The sequence below is a fragment of the Dama dama genome, chromosome 1, assembly GCF_033118175.1.
Source record: "Dama dama isolate Ldn47 chromosome 1, ASM3311817v1, whole genome shotgun sequence".
Lineage (NCBI taxonomy): Eukaryota > Metazoa > Chordata > Mammalia > Artiodactyla > Cervidae > Dama > Dama dama.
This window is the reverse complement of record NC_083681.1, coordinates 61,909,427-61,931,485: the sequence shown is the minus strand read 5'-3', so window position 1 is coordinate 61,931,485 and position 22,059 is coordinate 61,909,427. Positions and strand designations below refer to the sequence as shown.

The following is a 22,059-nucleotide window of genomic DNA, read 5'->3' as shown; positions in this document are numbered from 1 at the left end:
ATTTTATGAACCAAGAAGATCGGGCCAAAACTATGGGAAGACGCCATGTAGCTTATTTGTGGGCAGGCTGGGACCTGAGAAGCTCCCGGGCTCTTGCCTTCTGTCCGGGTCCTGGGGAGCACGGAGAAGCCGGGCAGCACCTTTCCAGGCATCCTCAGGAAGGTCATCCTTTCTCCAGCTCCCCGTGCTGTATCATCAAACCCACGCTGGCCAGCTCAGCAGGCCTTTCAATGGAGTGTGGCCTTGCGCCTCAGTAAACAAGGAGCCGGAGTCAAGGGAGCCTTGCCTTGACATTTGTATCCAAAATTGAATTCAGTCTGCTCAAATGCTCGCTACAATTTCTAGTGTGCCTTTCCCACCTCCCTTCTGCTAAGCACAGCCAAGTCACAGACTCAGGCAGAAGGAAAGAAAGTGATGGGTGGGGGTGGGGCGTGTTTTGTTTCATGCAGAAATAAACTCCACTGGTCAGCAGTTCCTGGCCGACCAGCTCAGAAACACTGTCTTTAATAGGAGTCACTTTGGGAGGCCAAGGCAGAAGGGTGTGAAGGTCTTTTGCGGGGGAAGGTGGTTCCCTCTAGCCACCCTTAAGCTGGTGGGGCCCTTGAGATGCCTGAGGCATCTTACATGTCAGGAATTCGGGCTTCTCCCGAGGACGCCTACCCTACAGTTCCCTACCACTTTACAGAGCCCACGAACACAAGTGCTGGCCCATAGAATCCTTGCAGAGGATTCTCGAATGTGCATGCTCGAATGTGCACTGAGGGCAAAGGGCTAGAAACGATCTCTCTTGACTCCATCTCCAGGACACCTCTCTCCTCCTCATCATTCAGCCCCCAGCCCCATACCACACTCTGCTCAGCCACCAGGGCCCCTCTCTCCTCTGTCTGTTGCCTACACCCTCAGTTCAACTTCATTACAGACATTAAAAATAAAAATCCTATTTGCTTGTGCTAACTCATTTATTTAAAAATCAACTCAGACACCTTAATTCTATTTAATTTTTCTTTCTTTCCTGTCCTACACCCCCACCTCCTACCCAAATATGATGCTTTCTTGACATATGGGCACCCAAGAGCCAAAATCCAGATTGAATGCTCCTACTTTTGTTATATATGGGCCAAACAGTTCATACTCCTGCTAAACTTGGAGACAACTTTTGGTCCTAGTTTTTATTTTTCTGATGTTTCTTTATTGGAAGAAAGGAAAGAGGCATCACAGTAGGAAAAGATGGAGGGTGGGGAGAGCAGAAAGCAAAATAAGGATTTATTTCATGCTGTTTTAGCAGGCCGTTGTAAGGCTTCTATGCTTGGCACATCCTTAGCCCCTAAATGCAGTTCATCAACAGACCTTGCTGCTGCGACATCTTGACCTCTGTAATATCTCCAAGTCTACACATTTCTCTTCCTTTTGACCATCTTCACTCTAATTCAATCTTCCCTCAGTTAGCTCCTATGATATTGTACCCACTCTGGGCTGGTAAGTGTATGTCTCACACTGCAGGCAGAATGACTGCAAGGGACTTTGAAGCCTCATGTTAACCCCTGTAGGGAATAAGGATAACAATCACGAGCAGCATTGTTAAAATTTGTTGAACACTTCCTTTGTGTCAGGCACAACTTTTTAAAAATTTTTATTGGGGTATGGTTGGTTTATGATGTTGTGTATCAGGTATACAGCAAATGAATCTACTTATACACACACACACACACACACACACACACACACACACACTCTATTTTAGATTCTTTTCCCATATAGGTCATTACAGAATATAGAGTAGAGTTCTCTGCTATCCAGAAGTTCCTTAAATTTCAGGTTCCTTTTTTTTTTAATGCTTAAATATCTGAGTCATTTAATCTTCATAACCTTAGAGGTAAATATGATTATTCTCATTTTAGAGATGAAGAAATTGAAGCACAGAGATGTATGTAATTTGCCCAAGGACAAAACAGTTAAGTGGTGGAACTAGTTTAGGAATCCAATCTAAAAGAATTATTAAGAAATGCCCGAAAAAGAGATGCAGTTGTATAGAACAGTCTTTTGGACTCTGTGGGAGAAGGCAAGGGTGGGATGATTTGAGAGAATAGCACTGAAACATGTATATTATCATATGTGAAATGGATCGCCAGTCCAGGTTTGATGCATGAGACAGGGTGCTTAGGGCTGGTGCACTGGGATGACCCAGAGGAATGGGATGGGGAGGGAGGTGGGGGGGGGTCAGGATGGGGAACACATGTAAATCCATGGCTGATTCATGTGAATCTATGGCAAAACCACTACAATATTGTAAAGTAATTAGCCTTCAATTAAAATAAATAAATTAAAAAATATATATATTCCCCCCCAAAAAAGAAATACCCAAGTGATTAATATTTACATATGTGGCAATGACAGAATGGTCACAGACAGGTGTGAATTTTTATACAGACCCCACAGGATGGCAAGGGAGTTGCATCTCACTGATTGATTGGGAGGAACTGCCTGGGCCGCTGGGTTGAGAAAGATCACAAGGCTACATCGGGACCCAGTGGGAAACTGTGAGGGATTCGAGATGTCTGTCCTGGGCCAAGTCGTGGCTGGAGTGGGGAGTGCATTTGTTTCCTTGTGCAACAAATTACCACAAATTTAGTGCCCTAAAACAACACAAATTTATTATCTAACAGTCACAGAGATCAGAAATCCCAAATGTGTTTCCTTAGGCTAAACTCAAGGCATGGGCTGGGCTGCACTCCCTTCTGGGGGTTCTTCCTAGTCGAGAATCTGTTCCTTGCCTTTTTCAGCTTCCAGAGGCTGCCTACATTTCCTGGTTTGTGGTCCAAATCCAAGAATTGCATCACTCTCACTCTTACTTCTGTCCTTACTTCTCTGTGACTCCGCCCCTCTTGTCTGCCTCTGTCACTTAAAAAAATTTTTTTATTCATTTATTTGGCTGCTTGGTCTTGGTTCCAACACATCAAGATCTTTGATCTTCCTTGTGGCATAGAGGATCTAGTTCCCTGACCTGGGATCAAACCCAGGCCCCCTGAATTGAGAGCAGGGAGTCTTGGCCACTGGGCCACCAGGGCCTCCCCCTTCTTCTGCCTTCAGTCTTTCCCAGCACCAGAGTCTTTCCCAATGAGTCAGTTCTACACATTAGGTGACCCAAGTATTAGAGCTTCAACTTCAGCATCAGTCCTTCCAAAGAATATTCAGGGCTGATTTCCTTTAGGATTGACTGGTTTGACCTCCTTGCAGTCCAAGGGACTCGCAAGAAGTCTTCTCCAGTTTGGGCTGCTATAACAAGTTACCACAGACTGTGGCTTATAAACAACAGAAACATATGGCTCACACTGGTGGAGGCTGGAAGACTGAGAGCAAGGTCTGGTTCTGGTGAGAGCTTTCTTCCAGGATGCTGACATTTCACTGTGTCCTCACATAATGAAAAGACAGCAAGCTAACTCTTTGGCCTCTCACTAATCACATCTGTGAGGGCTCTGCCCTCATGACCTACTTACCTCCCAAAAGGTCCACCACTGAATACCATCACATTGGGGATTAGGATTTCAACAAAGGAACTTTGGGAGTGCGGGTGGGAGCACAAACATTAAGTCCATAGCGTGAGTCTTTTCTTGATATTGCTATCTTTTAACTGCACCAGGGGACAGAGGTCTGATAAGAACACAAGTGTGTTGCATCCGTTCACTCCTACAGAAGACAGTGGGAAGGGGGGGTGAGTTGCTAGCCTTGCAGCAGCTTCATTCTTCCATGGGGAGAACACCTCTCCTTTCCCAGCTGTAGCAGCTGGGACTAGAACAATACCAGTCTGAGTCCCAGATAAACTCAGGTCTTTCAGGAGCTCTCACTCTGCTCAGGATATAGTTCTAGATTCTCAGCAAAGGTGCCCTATGCTCTAAGCCTTGCCCTCATCTCCTCTTGCCTCTTATCCCACTCCCCCTACCAGCAATCCAGCCTCCAAGTCCAACTCCTTCTGCCTCAAGGCCTTTTGACGTGCCATTCCCCAATTCTGGAATGCTCTTGTTACCTCCTTGTGTCCAATTAATTCCTACATATCCTTGCTGCTGCTGCTAAATTGCTTCAGTCGAGTCCGACTCTGTGCGGCAGCCCACCAGGCTCCTCTGTCCCTGGGATTCTCCAGGCAAGAATACTGGAGTGGGTTGCCATTTCCTTCTCCAACACATCCTTAGGCTCAGCCTAAAATTATATCCTGGAAGAAACTTTCTTTAACCCACAAATCTAAATCAGCACCCCTTCCCTGCTCAGGTCATAAAACATGGGGTAGTGTCAGGAACTTGGGGCCTGGACTTAACTGCTTGACCTGCTATCCTAGGCCCATCTCTCATTAGCTTGGGCAGGTTATGCAAACCTCCATACCTCTGAGAGCTTCTACTGCAGAGTATCACCATGAGGATTAAATGAGATAATCCATGTAGAAAGTTTGGAAGAGTGTACTATGAGTATAAGCTACTGTTTTCCTTTATAGCAGTTATCCACATTGTAATTATAAAATTGCTTGTGTTATTATTTATTTTATATCTGTTTTCCAACATGTAGCAGGTTCTGCAGTGGTAAGGTAGTGTGTTTCTTGTCCTCCACTGTACTGGCAGTATCTAGCATGCTGTCTTCCATGCTGAAGGTTCTCAACAGGTATTTCCTGGATGAATGGGTAGATGGGTGGATGGGTAGATGGATGGCTGGCTGGCTGGATGAACATATTACCTATTCCTGGAGTAGGTCCCATGAAAAAGTATCACTTTGTCAGAAAATAATCAATGTAATTAAAGGGCATTATCTGGAAATTTTTGATTGTCAGATTCCAGGCTGATTAGTAGCCTAAAGTTAGATGCAACATTCACTGTCTCTCCTTTTCTGGGGCCTGTTCTCACCCAGGGCCTTGTGATGCCCACTGCTGGGCAGATTTATGAAACATCTCAACCGACGCTTACATTCCCTATGTCACCATTTACACATTCCTGCTGGGGTCAAGGTGGGGAATGGCATGCGTGCTAATAGCTGCATTTCTCACATGAACTTTCTCATAAACCCTCTTCTCAGCTCATTTTACTGATACATTATAATATGCTTTTATAAACAAGTGTTCAAGGGCATGAATGAATGCTTCCTAATTTCCATTTTTTTGAGGACTACAAATCTTGCAAGGACAACTAGAAGTTTCTTACCTTCACCCTTCCACAGGCCAGAATTCCATCTGAACCATTCTAGAGGCTCCCTAAGGAAACAGGACAACATTTTCCAGTGATTCTAAGCTCTTGCCAGATCCTCCTTCCTTAAGTTTCAAGGATACTACATCTATATGTGTTAATTGTGCACTTCTTACTCTCATTCTGTTTGAAGTCCTATAAAAAGTGCTCTTTTGCCAGAAAATAGCCAACAAAATCGCCAAATCCAAATGGCCACCTCTGAGCCTTGTTCGTCAAGTTGGTGGAAACCTCCCACGGAATGTTTGTTTCTTGGCAAGGAGGCCAACCAACATCAGTCTTCCTGTGCCTTCATTTTCTTTCTGACCTGAATGGTCAGCCAAGCCCTATCTTTGTTCCATTTGTCAAAACACCATTGTTCTTTCTCCTCCCTGTGGCAGTTTCATTTCTATTGTTAAAAAAAATCAGAAGTCAGAGCAGCCTTGGGTTGACAGACACAGGTCTTGTTGACTGTGTAGTCTGATTTGTGGCCAAGAGCCAGTCTCATCTATAGTGCTCAACTGACTGTGGAAATCATCTCATGCTAACCAACTCTGGCTCCAGCAGACTACAGCCCACAAAAGAATTTCTGTCACCGATTGTTCGGTGCTGGGGAGGTCACGATTTATTGGGTGGTGGTTTCTACAACAGGGCAATCTCTTCTTCCAGCTATAACATCCTCATGTAAAACAATAAGATCATTAAGAATAAAACAGATCATTTTTCTAAGAGAAATGCCTGATAAATCTGCATTTTGGAGAGTAGGTGGCCCCAAGTTATTACTGAAGAAACACACACAGTTCAGTGCTGGCCTCAGCCTGTTTTATTCAACAGCAGTTCTCATCTGAGGCTAGGGTGACTGAGGCCTTTTTAGATGCTGAATGGAAATACTATGATTTTGGATGCTCCCACTACCATGAACTTTTCCTCTTCCTCTCTTAACATTATTTGTCCAGAATATATATTTTAAAACAGAATTTGTAATTCAGTACCTATGTTAGATTGGATTTTAGATGTTACTTAAGGGGAAAGGGATTTCTATGAAAATGGGCAAGACATTTTTTCTGTCTTTAAAAATTCTCTGTAAATTGTCATTCTAAAATAATTGTTGGGACAATTTATTTAATAGATAGATTCTTTTAAACAAAGATTATTGGGAATTGAACTGGGCAGTCTGGGGGATTTCTGAAGAGAAGATCCTACCGACTATCAGAGAGAAAAAGCTTATTTCATACATGCGCTCAAGAATCAGATGACTTTGTATTCCCCAAAGACAACGTCAAGAAGCTAAAAAGCAAAGAGCAACGCCTTCAAAATCCCAGGGGAAAATGATTTCCAACCTATCATTATTTACCTAGCCAAATATCAGTCAAGAAAAGGCTAGATTAAAATTATTTGCAGACATACAAGCCCCCTCCAAGTCCATCTCCACCTTTCTTCACCCTGCCCTGGGCCCCTGGAGGCTGACCTGAACTGACTGCATCCATGGGCTCTCTTACCTTCCATTTCTCATAGGATTTGGTCCATGCAAAGTACTGGCAGGGCTTGGAGGGAGAAAGGTGAGATCAGATTATTTGTCCCCGGCTCCTTCCCTGCCAAGTCAGCTCAGGTTGACTTCCTTACCCAAGGCCAGGGTTCATGAAAGGTGGCCCTCTCCACTCTTTCCAACAACTTCAGTTTCTCTGGGTTCCAGGAAACTTTGCTTGCCCCCGTCTCAGCCCCAGGGATGGTAACAGGATCCCTTCAGTGACTGTGGTTAGGATGCTTCACTGCCCTTGTTGGTTTGCCTTTAACCCTGCCCGTATCTTCTTAAATAGACTCTTCATTAAACATTCCTCAATTACCCCCATGGGAATGTGGGGTAAAGGACCTGTTTCCTAAAGGACCCCAACCTACGCAAGCAGTTGCCTGGATGACAGTAGATGGTTTCCCTCACTGCTTGAAGGCAGTATATTTATGATGAAAGGCTTCAGCATCATGTCAACCTGGATATGTATTCCAGCTCTGCTATTTTGTACCTCTGGGACTTTGTACAAGTGACAAGCTTTCCATGCCTCATAGATAAAATGGGGATTTTATGTGACTTTCCTCCCAGTTTCTATGAGGATTGAATGAAATAACCTAGAAAAAAATGTACTGCAGTGCCAGTCATTTAATGAGGACTTCCCAGGTGGCACTAGTGGTAAGGAACCCACCTGCCAATGCAGGAGACATAAGAGAAGTGGGTTTGATCCCTGAGACAGGAAGATCGCCAGGAGGAGGGCATGGCAACCCACTCCAGTATGCTTGCCTGGAGAATCCTACGGACAGAGGAGCCTGGCAGGCTACAGCCCATGGGGTCACAGAGTCAGACACAACTGAAGCGACTTAGCAGCATGCAGGCATAGTAAAAGGTAGTTATTATTAATTATTATCCATGTGCCACCTCTAGCCTGCCAAGAGCAGTCCATACTTCAAAGGGCCAAGTGACCCAAAGGGCAGAGATGCCACCCTCATAAGCCTCAAAACCTCCCTTGTGAATCCTGAAGGGATGCCCAAGGAAATGGAACCACACAGGAACCCACGTACCCAGCCTGAAGTGTGGTTTGGGTTGAGAGGGCTGCTCTTGCTTATGGAGGGGGGGTGGACTCTGACAGGCAGGGTGGGGCATCCTCTGGCACCTGGCTCCAAGTTCTGCCCACTGTCCCCAGTTCATGCTCACAGTGTTCTTTGCCAGAGGAGAGGGAAAACTGAAGTCACAATGTATTTCTCAGCAGAGCTGTGATCCCGAATACCTGGATGAGGGTTCTGGTTATCTTCCTTTTGAGGGCTTGACTCCCTGCCTGGGATACGTAACACCCCTCTTCCACCAACGTCTGAAAACCTCCAGAAAGTCAGCTTTGATGGAGTTCTGTCTTTTAGTGTAATTGCACGTTCCCAGTTTGCCCCTATGGAGCCATCTTCCTTTTTTAAATTTGCAATATTCCTTTAGTTCAAGACTTGAGGATTGTTTGTGTGAAGGGGAGCGTGGAACGGAGATGAGGTATAAACAGAAGTTGCTTTTTTCAGGAGAGGTAAAAATGAAAAAGCCCAGGTCTGTAAATGTCAGATATGTGCATACACTTGTGTGCCTGTGTGTATGCATGCTTGTGTGAACAGCTAAACGTACATATGAGCTTCTGGGTTTATATATGTGCATTTTCTTCTTCCTGTGATCACCAGAAATAGCCTAGCTCTGAGATCTTTTGAGAGTCTTCTTGCTAAAAACCTAGGTAGAGTCTTCAGTAGAGCTGCCACCTGCCTTATTTAGACACAGTATTGGTGTACGCCCACATTTCGCCTCTGCTCCCCATCCATCCTGGCATACGAAAAGTCAAGTCTGGAGAGAGGGAGAGAGACAAAGAGGAAGAGAGGAGTGATTCAGGAGAGAAAAAAAATCAACTTGAGACTCCTTGAAATAGCACATTCCTTGAAATAGCACATCCCCCAGTACACTGACACAAATTCACGTATTTAACAAAAAAATTAATTTCAGGGACACAGCCATTGTATTGAAGCAGGGTATGCCAGAATCTGACATAAACAGGAAGTGGGTGGGTCAGACTTTAGTTGACACTGTGTGGTAGAAACAGATTCTGTGGCAAAAAATATTTATTTTTACATTGGCCCATGGATCTTGTCATGATTGGTTAGGACATTAAGTCTGATTCTGAGGATAAACTCTGTGCCAAGGGCTGGTGCTGAAGTGGATCCCCGAGGTTTAACCACTTTACTTCCTTCCAGAATTCAGAAGTTAGACTATACAGAATGATGACCGTTGCTCCGGTTACACAACCTTCTAGATGGGCAATAGTGGACAACCCAAACCTCCTGGTGTCTATTTGCTCATCTTGGGCATGGTGATAATAACTGCTAATTAAAATGGTTGTTATGAGAAAATACAGAGAATGCATGAGAGAGCCTACGCACTTCATAAATGACGGCAGATAATTACTATTATGCAAAGGAGAGGAGGAGGAGGGAAGGAGGGATGGAGAAGGGAAGGAGGGGGAGAACTAATTACATAAAAAAGTCACCCAGAGGGCCATCTGGGGAGCATAGAGTCATTTTATAGTACCCTTTAAAGAAATTGTGTTCCACATTCTCTTAAATAAGCTTGCTAATTTCCCTGATGGGGCTATTTCTTTGTTTCTAAGCTTCAGCATTTTATTCTGTTGTAATTATACAATATTTCAGGTCTGACATCAAAAAGCGCATCGTCTGTTTTTATCTTTCTCAGCCCCATCCACATCCTTAGTGACGGTTGCCAGGTATCCTGGGGTCACCCAAAGTACTTTTGTTCCAGAGACCTTGCAAAGTAAGCCAATGCAGTGATTTAGAAAACTTCTCTTGCTTGTGGACAAAAATACATTAAAACAACCAAGGGAGTGATTACTCTTTGGGATAATTATTTTTAATGCCTTACTAAACACGTTTGCAATGCTTTTCAGGTCCTTTGGGATTCAAATTAGAAGAAAATCTTTTTTGTTTGTTTTGTTGTGTATCTTGGAACTTGATCGTCAGTAAATGTCTGTGATGTTTGCATATTGTGTGACACTCAACTCTCCCATCCCCACTCCTTACTTCCAAAGGCTATCAGGATTTCATCAGCTTTGAATAGGCAACAATATCAAAATACACGGTGGAGAGAATTAATGGTTTCTTTGTGGCTTTCTGGTTCTCTTCCTTGACTATGCTACCAAATGCAACTCTGAAAGAGGCTTGTTGTGCTTTGGCGTTTGATCAGCCACTCACTTCAATTCAGTTCCAAGCCAGAAGAGCTCCCCCTTGGGGTATCTTTGTTGCTAAATCTGTATGAGGCATCATTGACTACTTTTAAGTGAAAAGATGCTGTCAGCATATTAGGTATCTTGTCAAGTCCTCCTTAAAGTACAATGATTCTTTCCTAATTTTAATAATATTGTGGTTAGCTAATTATGTCACAGGCCACTAGAAGCCCTCTCTCTAAAACCTAACGAAGTGGCCTTTAGTCTCCCTGATCACCATACTGAGTTTAAGAGAATTCTTGGACTTGATCTAAGTGAGACCTGTTACAAGGAGACTTCTTACAGCCCAAATTCCACATCCTGCTTCCACTGTGACCGAGTCCTACAGCATAGCCAGACAGTGAGCAAGTTGAGAGCAAGAACTGCGTCTCGCCAGTTCAGTTGCTGGGCCCATAACAGGCACACAGTAAGTGTGGATGAGTAAATAAATAATACATGTTAGTCGCTCACTTGCGGCCAACTCCTTGTGACCTATGGACTGTAGGCTGCTAGTCCCCTCTGTCCATGGAATTTTCCAGGCAAGCATAATGGAGTGGATTGTCATTTCCTACTGTGAGGGATCTTCCCGACCCAGGGATTGAACCCATGTCTCTTGCGTCTCCTGCACTGGCAGACAGATTCTTTATCACTGCAACACCTGGGAAGCCCTAGATGAGTGAATGCTGTTATACAAAGATGGTTCTCATCCACCACCAGCTTGGCCTTGGGGACAGCTCTGCCACTACCTAGCTGTATAATCTTGGGTTAATTATGTAATGTCTTATCTGAAAAATAAGGGGTAGGGCTAGAAGCTTTTTAAAGTTCCTCGCAGCTGGAACCTGCCGCAAACTGCTGCTTTACCAGAGAGAATTTATCTTCTATATCCTGTGTGCAATGAGTGGTACCTGGTAAGGCACCATATTGAGTCAGGAAAAGGACATGGTGAAAATCTTCTTAGTAGGCGATATTTAGATTCCTCTTGCCCCAAATGATTACTTAAAGCACGTGCAAAATGAAAAAGTCCAGCTGTCTCAAATATTCTCATCTTTTGAAAATGGTTCTGTTGATAGAATCCACAGGGTAACTGAAGTCTCTACGGAGTTCTCTATGCACGTAACCTATCTGAGAGGAGCAGGTGAATTTTTTCTTTTTTAAACCCAGCCTCAAACAGAGAGATGATCAAGAAGCAGTTATGGTATAAATAGGTTCACTTTAGATCTATCTGTGATAGACATAATTAGAAATGCGTTTAGCAAATACAACTGCCTTGAGGAGATGGGGCTAAATTGACCTAACAGATGTTCATGTACAATAATAATAATGATACACTGTGTTTATTTGGACACCGATTAAACTGTTCCTGCTGACTTCAAGGTCCCAGTGCAAAATCCTGGATTCAGATCCTGTGGATTTATCACACCCAGTGGAGGACACTGGCTCTCTAAACCTCTGACTGGATTATCCTCTTCCATTAGAGTGGGCTCATCCTTTCCAAAAGATAACATCTTGTTTCTCTGGCCTGAATTTCCCTTGACTTCTTTCAAAATACAATTTGTGAAAACAATGTGTGAGAACACATGACAATGGGAAGTACTCAGTGGGAATCCTGCAATAAACATGTCAGGTGTATAAACTAGCTGATGCTATTTATTTGGTCCTTAAGAAGGAAGTATTGGGATAGGATAAATTGCAATCATTTTTCAACATCTTAGATTTCTCCAGTAACACATATATGTTGGCAGACCTTAGCAGACCATGCTAATTTATTTGTAAGCCATCAAAGGAAAGAATAAAATATATGACTTCAGGCAAATGAATGGACTGGAAAACCAAATTTGGGCAACAGCTATATTTTCTTACGCCAGAAATAAACATGTCAACATGGTAAGGAGGGTTTTGTCCCACTCCTGGCTGAACTTTTGAGGGGTGAGATGGCTAATATCGAGGGACCCAGTTTTGTGGTCTTTTCTCACAAATTGTTCCACAATTTAAGAAAAGGACAATCTGCAGCGTGACACAGCAAACCAGGTCAGAATAATATTTCTTAATGGCGATTCCTGCAATGTTCTATTAATTACAGCAGCGGTTCAGAATTTTCTGTGCCTTGATGGGTTGTATTTTTAATAAACAGGCACCCATTTTTAAAAATTTAATGTGATATAAAACTGAGTTCCAAGGAATCTCTAATATGTAAGTGATGAAAAATGATGCGGGGGAGAAGAAGCAAACATGTGCCTATCTATATATACACCATACACCAGTGTCCAAAAGATGATCTTTGTGAACATAAAAGTTTATGCTGCCTCTGATTTGTGTGACTTTTAAAATGCACTCGCAATATTTAGGGATCTTGGAGCATAACATCAGAATAGAAACTCTTTGCCCTAAATTTGCGTGTACTCTCTGGCTTTCTCTTACTTGCTCCACATGGATTCTCCATCTTTTCTAGCCAAATTAGTTTACCCACAATCCCCTTTGTGGATGGCATCTCTACAACATGCCTCACCTTACAACATTCTTACCTGCCTATTTCTATTGCCGCCGTTTCTTGAATCTGGGGACAGGGATCCTCCAGCTCCTCTGGGGTGGGGTGGGGTACTCTAGTTCAAGTCCCACTCCTCTAAGAAGAATTTTCCTTTCTATCCCAGCTAGCAATAACGATCTCTTCTACTGATAATATTCTAGGGCAGAATTTCTCAACCTCAGCACTTACTATTTTAGGCTAAATAATTTTTTGTCGTGGGGGGAATGCCCTGTGCATTTAAGAATGTTCAGCAGCATCCCTGGCAGCTACTCACTAGATGCCAGTGGCATCCACCTTCCTACTCCCACAGAGTTGTGACAATCACAGATGTCTCTAGATATTGCCAGCTGTCCTCTCCCCCAACACCAACCCCGGGTTCAGGGCAAATCACCTCAGTTAACCACTGCCCTACAGTTCTTCCCAAATCAGATCACTGATGCTGGAGAACAATGATCAGGTCCTTAGCAGTACTTTGGTTCATGTTCTAAGTTATTTGAAGATTAACGAATAAAAGATGTTTTTTAAAAATTATCAGTTGGGAGTTTCTAAAAATTAACACTAGGTTAATTTGAATCAAGTACTCTTGCCTGGAAAATCCCATGGACGGAGGAGCGTGGTTGGCTGCAGTCCATGGGGTCCACAGAGTCAGACACGACTGAAGCGACTTAGCAGCAGCAGCAGATCCTCAAAATTTTAATAGGAGTGTATATTATTGCCTTGTCCCTCTTAAAAAAAGCTTTATAGAACTATAATTTTAATACCACACTATTGAGTTGAAATGAGAATATACAAGTTTAGAGACTGTCTCTGCAACTTTAGAAACATTACTGTTGAAATTACTAACCATTGCTGATAACCCTTATAGAAAATTCAGTGATGTAAGTTCCTCTCAAATAATAAGCTCATTTTGTTGCTAGAAAAGTTGGTCTCTTCCGAAAAACTGGGTTTCCTCCTTCTATTGCATAAAGAGAGATGTGTAACTAGTTTTATTTTCCCTTTTCGAGTTGGCTGTCAGGAAGCTCAGAGCTAAGATTTATGTTCAACTGCAGTAGCTATTCTCATTCTTTCATTTCTAACATCAGTCCAATCTTTCCTCCACTAGCTCCACTTAACTCTTATCTTTCACCTTTGCTCTAACAGCTTTCTTAAATACATCTTTTTTATAAAATAAAATTTTAAGCAAGTGGAGTCCTTATCACTTACCATCAAAACCAGGATGCTTTTGGAAGTAAAGGGAAAATAATAACTAAGCTGGGACAACAGCTTAAACTGAAGCTTCCCTGGGCAAAATCAAAATGTGATGTCACTCTAGAAACACATAATAAATAGATAACAGCAATTACTCCATTCCCAGGTCGGGGATAATTAAAGATAAACATGTGCCCTAAATAGAAAGTCAAAGTTATGTGCTTCTTTCTTATTTATCATGTGTCAATCTGTTGATTAGAGTTTAACATTTATTATCCCTTGGGAAATGTTGTAATTAGCCTCTATATTAGTAGAGGGGAAAAAAGTTTAGGCATTTTTAATCTATTTAATTTCTACCAAAGGGAAGAGGGGGGATCCTTCAGATCTGGAACAGTGATCACAATAGAAGTTTCATCTGTTTGTGATTTATGGAGACTTGGAATTAAATGCACTATTGACCAGTATCAGATTTCTAATGACTCTATCTTGTTTTTCCTAAGCAACTTCTCATAAACTTTTATAATATCTTGAGCAGCCAGCTAATACTATGTTCAGGCCTGTTTATAGAACTATTAATAAATGCTGTGTGGTAACTCCAGGAAGACAGTCAAACTGCTTTTTCTCTCCACTGGCTGAAAACAGTTTCCTGCTTATTTTGAAAAAGCATGGGATGACCAACATCTTTGATATATGTTAGATATTCTGCAAAGATCCCAGTGGAACTAAATAAAATTCTAATTTTTATCCTAAAGAGCTCACAATCAAAAAGGAAACACTGTCAATGCCTTGATTGCAGTCTTTCACAAATGAAAGAGTGAGATATCTATGCAGCCGCAGGTAGTTTAAAAGAAGATAGGAATTTGTTTTTGTGTGAATGCTCAGAATCATGTTATAATTCAAGTTCTTGAGGGCTGATTTGTTTTTTGAAGTCAGCTAACATCCTCCGATTAGACAAATTAAAATTTAATTACTACCATTTAGATTTCTGACCACATGCGAGACACCATGTAGGCACTTTACATGCGTTGTGTTAATCTGTTCTCAAAACAACTCTGTGAGGCAAAGGTATTATTAGCCCCATTTTACAGTTACAAAAATTAAGGCTCAGAGAGAATACAAAAGTCACCCATAGTCTACAGAAAATAAGTAGCAGAGGAGGATTTAAGCCCCAGCCATCTTATCCTTAAGTCAGATTCTTTATACTAGTCTGTGCCTCCAGAGTAAGAAGCTACTGGTGTAAAAAGTGTAGGGCCCACCTCTGAGCCTAGGAAAATGACCAGAGAAGGATAATAGTAACAGCAACATCCATATAGCACACACTCTCTGCTGAGTATTGTTTACATGTATCTCATTTAATTCTCACAACAAACACAAGAGAAAGGCCCACTTTTCAAATGAAGAAAAACATGAGAGCAAATGATGGACCCCAGTGTTTCCAAGAGTATTCCTTTCCACTGTTCGTTCTCATGTTACAGATCATCCTGATAGTTCTGTGCATTGCCTAGCACTTTACAGTTTTCAGATCACTCTGTATACTTTATTTCATTGTTTTCATTATCCTCCTTTTCCAGATAAGGGTACTGAAAAATCAAGACCCTAAGTTATTTCTCCAAGGCCATGGTCATTGGCAGAGACAGGATTTAAGTCCAGGTTTTCTTGTGGCTAGCCTGGGATTCTTTATTCTGGACCTGGCTGCATACCTGAAATGTAACTATAAGGAAGAAGGCAATCCTAAACTTTTCAAGCTGACTTTAGCCTTGAGCTTTCTGTACTGAAAGGAAAGAAGCTGATTTTGAAGCAAAGTTACATATTTCCTGTTTCAGGGCCCAGGTGTAGGGCACAATGATTTCAATTTACTTTAAGGTGGCAACATCCTTGCCTGAGATCAGACTCTTGAGCAAAGGGCTTCCCTTCCTGGCCTTCTCCCTGATCCAGCAAGAACAAAGATTGCTACCTTTTCTTAACTCACACCAATATCAGCTCTAAGTCTAGAACTCATTAGTTCTTCATAGTTAGAAGCAAAAGGCAAAGCAACAGAAAACCAGACTGTATGTTAATATAGATAACAGCCACCATTTATGGAGTGCTTCCTTTGGGCTAAAAAGTTTACACGCCTTATCTCATCTAGTTCTCACAACTTGAATAAGTGCTGTTATTTTTACCTTTGAAAAGGAGAAAGTAAAATTTTTCAGAGTCTCAGTACCTTTCAGTCCCTCAGCCAGGGCTGACAATTTTAATGCAGCTCCATCTAAACAGCTACCCAACCGATTCCGTAAAGTCCAGCCTGGTAGGCAGAGATTTATCTATACCAAGCATTCCAAATCCTTCAGAATCTCCCTGCACCTTGGCAGTAGGGTGGGATACTTACTAAAATGTTAAAATACGGCAGTGTGGGTAGAGGGCAGAATGAAGTGAGAGCGATTTGGTGCTGCCATCCCCAGGCCTCCTCGTTCCTTGTAGCAGTTATCACGATATGAAAGCATGTGACTTGTAGCTTGTCTGTCACTCCCACTGGAATGTAAGATCCATGGGAGCAAGGCAGACCTTGTCCCCACATTGCTTTGGTCTCAGTCCCTGCTACAATGCCTGTCACGTAAGATGTGCCAATGAATAGTTGCTGCTGGTGAATAAATGAATGGAAATGAAAGGATAAGGATGCCCCTGCTGGAGATAAAGGGGAGACTATTCCCTTTTTCTGGTTGACTCCATGATTTAAAAAAAAAGCTTCAGAGCAATCATTCTAAAAACACAACAACAACAAAATGCCCTGCTTTGCCAAGGTTTACGGAGAGCCTCGGTTATGGGTTTTTCAAGCCACTGCTCCTTAAACATTTTATCGATTTTTGTCTTGGGTATACCACTGCTAGGAATTCTGGCCGTTCCCTTCCCTTGCTCCCCCACACCTCTTCTCCCAGACGACCTCTAGTGAACACACATCCTTCTGCTGATCAGCTGCATATCCGGGTTCGCAGACGAAGGCCCAGGTGGCCCTACACTAATGGCTCATCCGTTATCTGTATGAAGAGCCAGTGCCTTTCTGAGCAGATTTTTTTTTTTAAGCTAAACATTCTATAGAAAGCAATGCCTTTTGTTCTTTATCTCTTCTTTCCTTATTCCTGTGCTTCTGATCAAATATATCCTTTAAAAAAACTGTTTACTGAATATTCCAAATGCAAACTGTTCAGATTTTTCCTTTCTGTCACACATTTTGAGCACCACAGTGCTAACAGGCTGCTCTAAAGAATATTCCCTTCGTGCCCTGCCATGGCCCCCATATTCCTTGCTTAACATTTGGATATTTTTACAACATATTCAGTTTGAAAGATAATACTGATGCCTCGTTTTATATGAACATTTATACACCAGGACCCTGGCAAGGAACTGACCTCATTGGGATATTTTATGGCTTAATTCATCTGAATGATTTATATCTCGTTTTGTCTAAGTATTTATGCTAATAAATTTAACAGATTCCCCCTTACTGCCTGGTCCTTCGTTTTCTTCAGGGGGTCAAAGTGAGAGGAAAATAAAGCAGCATGTTACTAAAGAAAGAAGGAAGAAATTGGCACAACTGATTTAGAACACAAATAAAATTACAACACAAATAACATCTCTGATTACAGTTAAGGTGGGGCAAGTAAAAAAAAAAAATCCTAGATCCAGATAGATTTCCGTAATTAAGCTATCTCTCAAAGGCAGAATCACAAAGGTGACAGAATATTTAGCAAACTAATTTACTGAGGCAAGTTTTGTTCCTATATAATTAAATCCAACACTGAGGAAAAACTGACAACTATTAAATCGAGTGCAGTCTGGAGAGGGAAAGGGGATAAGATAAAATCCAATCTATAAAATATATTCCATCATCTTTTATAGGTTAAAAGAAATACTTGGAAAGAATCTTCTAAGATGAGAAGATTTTAAGATTGTGTGAGGATATTTTTTTTTTACAGGTGCAGAGTAAGTTCGGGTTTTTTTTTCCCTCTTGGTTTTTTTTCTTTTCCCCATCTTTTTTTTTTTCCCCCTGTTGTTTGCAAAGTTGAATCTGGGGTCAGGAGTTCTAATTGTAACCTCAGACTGGAATTCCAGATGGTGCGCTCAGGACTAGAAGCAACTCTCAGCTCATCAATTTCATAGGCCTGCGTATCTGCTCTGGCCACGGCCCGGCCTCCATCCCCACTGTGGCATTAATGCAGAACAAATTGAGACATATCCTCTATATAATTAGTTCCAGAATTTAAAAAGATTTACGGTATAATAATAGAGGCAGCGCCGCGGAATCCTTTCACTGGGGACTCTCTCGCGGTGGCATCAGAACAGACGGGTAACCCTGACCGCTTTAGACACTGCGAGCCGGGGGTGGGGGAAAGGGGAGTTTTGCTCTGCGCACCTCGCAGTGCGCACGGGTCTTGGGACCCCAAACCAACTGAGTCTGAGCCGTAGATGGGAGATTGGCCAAAAAGTCCAGTTAATTTTCAAATGAACAGAGGAGGCCGGGGGTAGACAATAACAAAAGCCCTTCTCTTACTTTTTTTCTTTTTTTCAATTTAGATAAATGAAGCTGGGATTTCCACCGCCTGCTCGGGGATGGAAACCAGCCTAAGCGCCTGCCGAGGCCCGGGGTAGGCAGTCTGCTAAGAGCTGGAGTCGGCGGGGAGGAGAGGAGCAGCGGTCAGACGCGTGGAGCTCGGGCACTGGCCTCTGCGCGAGGCGCTAAGTCGAGCGCTGGTTCCTTCCCGGCAGCCCACCACTCCTTTTTGCTGTCTGCGGCCCCGGGCGCGGGCAGGCGGCCCCAGCCCTTGACAGATCGCAGCGCCTTGGTGTGTTTATTCAGTTGTCGGCGGCCGCAGGGGTGACGCCCGGAGCGCGGCTCCGGAGTACGGTCTGGTCCCTGGGGCCGCGGCTACAGGGCCAGGCTGGGCGCTTGGTCAGATCCAGTTGACGGCGCCGGGGTCAGAGTGGGGGTGGGGGTGGGGGTTAGAGGACCTCCCTCCCCCTCCCACTCAGCCTCGATTTTAAAATCTTGGAATAATTAAGCCCCTTCCAGGCCAGGATGAACTTTACCAATGACACCAAAGCCACGTAGGTTTCCAGCATCTCCCTTCCTCCTTTCCTTTACTCCCCATTTCATTAGCTCTAAAAAGGCCGAAGGTGGTGGGTTAAGCCCTGAGAGGAACCTGGGTTCCTTGGTTTTGCCACTAATTTGTTCAATGTCCTTGGACAATAATAACAAAAAACTGTAACTTTCATCGAGGACATAGGCCAACACTATCTTCTGTCTACTCCTGAAGACCCCTTGAGGGTGGGTACTAATAACTCATTATTCCATGTGACCACTAAGGAAACTGAGGCTCCCAGCGGCTACAGACCGCGTCTGTGGTCCTCCAGCTGCTGGTTACCTGGTGGGGAGCTGCGACCCCTTTCTCTGGCCACCCATCCCTTGCACTTAACCACTGCACGCCACAGCTGCCTCTCCACCCTCTGCCTGGGCCTCAGTTTCCTTTTCTGCGGAACGGGGAGTAGAATTTCTAGCTCTGTCAATCGGTGGTTCAGACCACATCCTCCGCCAGAGGTCTCCTCGCTATATGGGGGGTGGGAAGGTGAGTGAGAGAAAGGAGTAGCCAGGTCTCCGCAGCCCCCAGATCCCTGGGACCTTGGGCAGGTCTCGAGCTGCCGGAGATGCCGCCGGTCGCCCTACCTGCTGGGGCGGTCAGAGGTTGGACCTTTCCGACCAGACTGTCTGCCCGGCTAAGGGCGCGGAGGCTAGCCGAGCGGGCGCGTCAGCCTGGGGAACCGCAGAGCGCCCGCCGAGAACCTTGTCTAGCGGAGGGAGACGTGGAGAGCTGAGGGACCAGATGGGCGCGGTAGTTTGCGGGTTTCCCGGGGTTGGCTCTGGGGCGCCTGGGCTCAGGGCACGGACGCAGGCGAGACCGAGGGACCTTCGAAGATCTCATCTCGGGGGAGGCTGCGGCTTCGGATGCACAGCACTTATTTCTCTGCGCTGTGGATTGCAGGGGACTCCTCCCACCGCTTCGGACTATAAGGTCGGGGTGAGGGGGTACCCCAGAGTCGAAATGGGGATCGCATCACTGCTTTTCCCTCTCTCAAGAATTTTCAGGCAACAAGTAGAGTCCTAAATTTCCTAGCCCCCCTCCCCTTCCTCTCACCCCACCCCCAGGCAAAAACTGTTTTCCCCCCTTAAAGTCAGAATTAAGCGCCCTTGCTCTCTCTAGGATTCAAAACCACAAAAGGTCACAGTCAAGCCACCCTCCTCCAAATACCCCCAATAAACTGCAAAGAAGGATAAAAAAGAAATAATCTCAAGCTTTCCCGTTTAGAGGTGGAAATCCCTGTCTTTTCCTAAATGGCTTGCTTTCCCTCACAGCGCTTGAGAAAAAACTACTTCTAAGTATAAATAAGAGTGAAGGGTGTGAGACAGGGGTTTGGGGCATCCTAGAGGGCAACTTGGCCTGAGAATTCTGAGAGGCCTTTCTCCATCAAAAAGACTAAAAGCCCATGTCCTCTGCCCAGCGATGGAGCCCCGCGCAGGCTTACAGATGCGGCGTGCGGGAGAGGAGTGGGCGGCCCACAACGAGTGTGGGCGAGAAGGAGCTGGCCTCGAGAGCCTTTTCACTTCTTTAAAAAGAAGAGAAAGAAAAAACTTATGAGCGCAAACTTCGAAAAGTCAGGCACCAAAGTCGCGCAGAGAGGTGTCCATCACTGCGAACGTGGTCCAGCCATCAAATGGGTAGCGCCTGTTTCCGACCTTTGCCCTCAAGGCTTCCTTCGCCTCCAGGACGAGCGACCTCCAGAGGGACCTGTACTTAGCGTGTAGGTGCCGCACACGCTGCGGGTCCGCACCCAGAACTCCTGGCTTTTCCTTAGTGCAAATTAATTAAAACCAAAGCTCCTTGTGAGTAAATCAAGGCTTTAAAAACGCCCAGCTTCTTTATAAAACAACAACCTTGATTGTTGCTTCACATGGACTTGGCTGAAAATCTTCGGGCCCCATCCGCGGCCAGCCTCGTGTCAGAGGCCAGGCGGCACCCGGCCGCTTCCCGCCCGGCGCTCCTGGCAGTCCCAGGCTGCGCCGTCGCCGCTGCCTCCTGGGCGTTTCCACGCGCTCTGAAGCGCACTCCCATCCAGGTTCCCGGCGCTTCTAGCCTAGGGTCTCTTTTCCGATAGAAGCCGACTATTTTAGAAAAACCAACAAAAACTAAACAAAACCTCAAACACCTGTTCTGGAGCGCGGGACTCCCAAAGAATGACTAGGTAGAGCCAGGAACCTGACTTGGCTGCGCCAGGCGCTGGGAGCTCCCAACGGTAGGAACCCTGCCTTGGGCCGCTTGAGGTTCTCCTCCGTCCCCTTAACCTGGCTTGTGCCTCTTGGGCAGTCACCGCGCATCCAGAGTGGTACTCCCGACTGGAATGAGCGGAGGCAGAGCTCAGCAGGAGCGGCTCCGGGAGCCAATCTCACCTCCAAGGACTTCGTATCCCAACCTTCCTCACCCCCTACCCTCCACACTCGGCGCCAGGATTCTCCGACAGGAATCTGGGCATTTCCCTAAGGGTTTTCTTTCCTCCCAAACTAGCCGCCATTCTGTTTTGCCGGCTTCACCGTCGAAGAGTTAGATACTCCTCACTAGAAAGGGAGATTAGGTGTCGCTGGCACCGATTTCAGGTACGCGGAAACCGCCCTTCTCTGGGCGCAAACCTCACCATGTCACCAGTCAATGGAATTACGCTCCGTTTATTACAGTTGATGCAACCTCCAGGTCACCCACCTACGCCTGAGTCTGGCCTCTGGAATCCACAAAAAGCCACCCCACTCCCTAGTGACTCTGAGATTATGACCACCAGTCCAGTCTGATGGCTCTAGAAGCAAGAGCCGGACTCGCGGGCGCAAAGCAAGGAATCCGCCTTTTTGAAGTCCAGGAAAGTTCTCTGCAGCTATTCCGAAGTTCCCGCCCTCGTGGAGCCCCCTGCCCCTCCCTCCAACCCGCCCTCCCCGATTAACAACCCCATCCCCACCCTCACCACACAGGGATGCAGGGGGGACATTCCCTGCTCACCTGGAGCGGCTCGCCAGTGCCCCGAGGCGCCCACACTCGCGAAGGCCGAGAAGGGGAGGTGAGGGGGAGGCCTGTGTCCCACAGGCCAGCGGAGAGCGCGTGGCGGTAGGAGAGGAGGGTGTCTCCGAGAGGGACGCTCCCTCTGGCCCGCCCCCCACCCCCACCGCGCGGACGCCCCCAAGGAGTCGCGCGCCCTGCCTGGATCCGCTAGGGCTGCGGTGTGAATGGAGCCGCCGAGACTCCTGACTCCTCCTCCTCCCCCGCCGCCGGCCCCTCTTATTTGAGCTTTGAGAAGC

General features: G+C 45.1%; 1 protein-coding gene and 1 long non-coding RNA gene across 2 annotated transcripts in view; one reads left to right on the top strand and one right to left on the bottom strand.

The window, feature by feature from the left end:
• The window catches only part of LOC133054853 (uncharacterized), a 63,501-nt gene extending 41,597 nt beyond the window's left edge, over nt 1–21,904 (bottom strand). Inside the window, exon 1 of the long non-coding RNA XR_009692522.1 lies at nt 21,764–21,904. This is a non-coding gene — a long non-coding RNA (uncharacterized LOC133054853). The remainder of the gene's footprint in view (nt 1–21,763) is intronic.
• Nucleotides 21,905–21,987: 83 nt separating this feature from the next.
• The window catches only part of WT1 (WT1 transcription factor), a 48,386-nt gene continuing 48,314 nt past the window's right edge, over nt 21,988–22,059 (top strand). The window contains exon 1 of the mRNA XM_061149333.1: nt 21,988–22,028. Coding sequence (XP_061005316.1) covers nt 21,988–22,028 — 41 coding nt within the window. The remainder of the gene's footprint in view (nt 22,029–22,059) is intronic.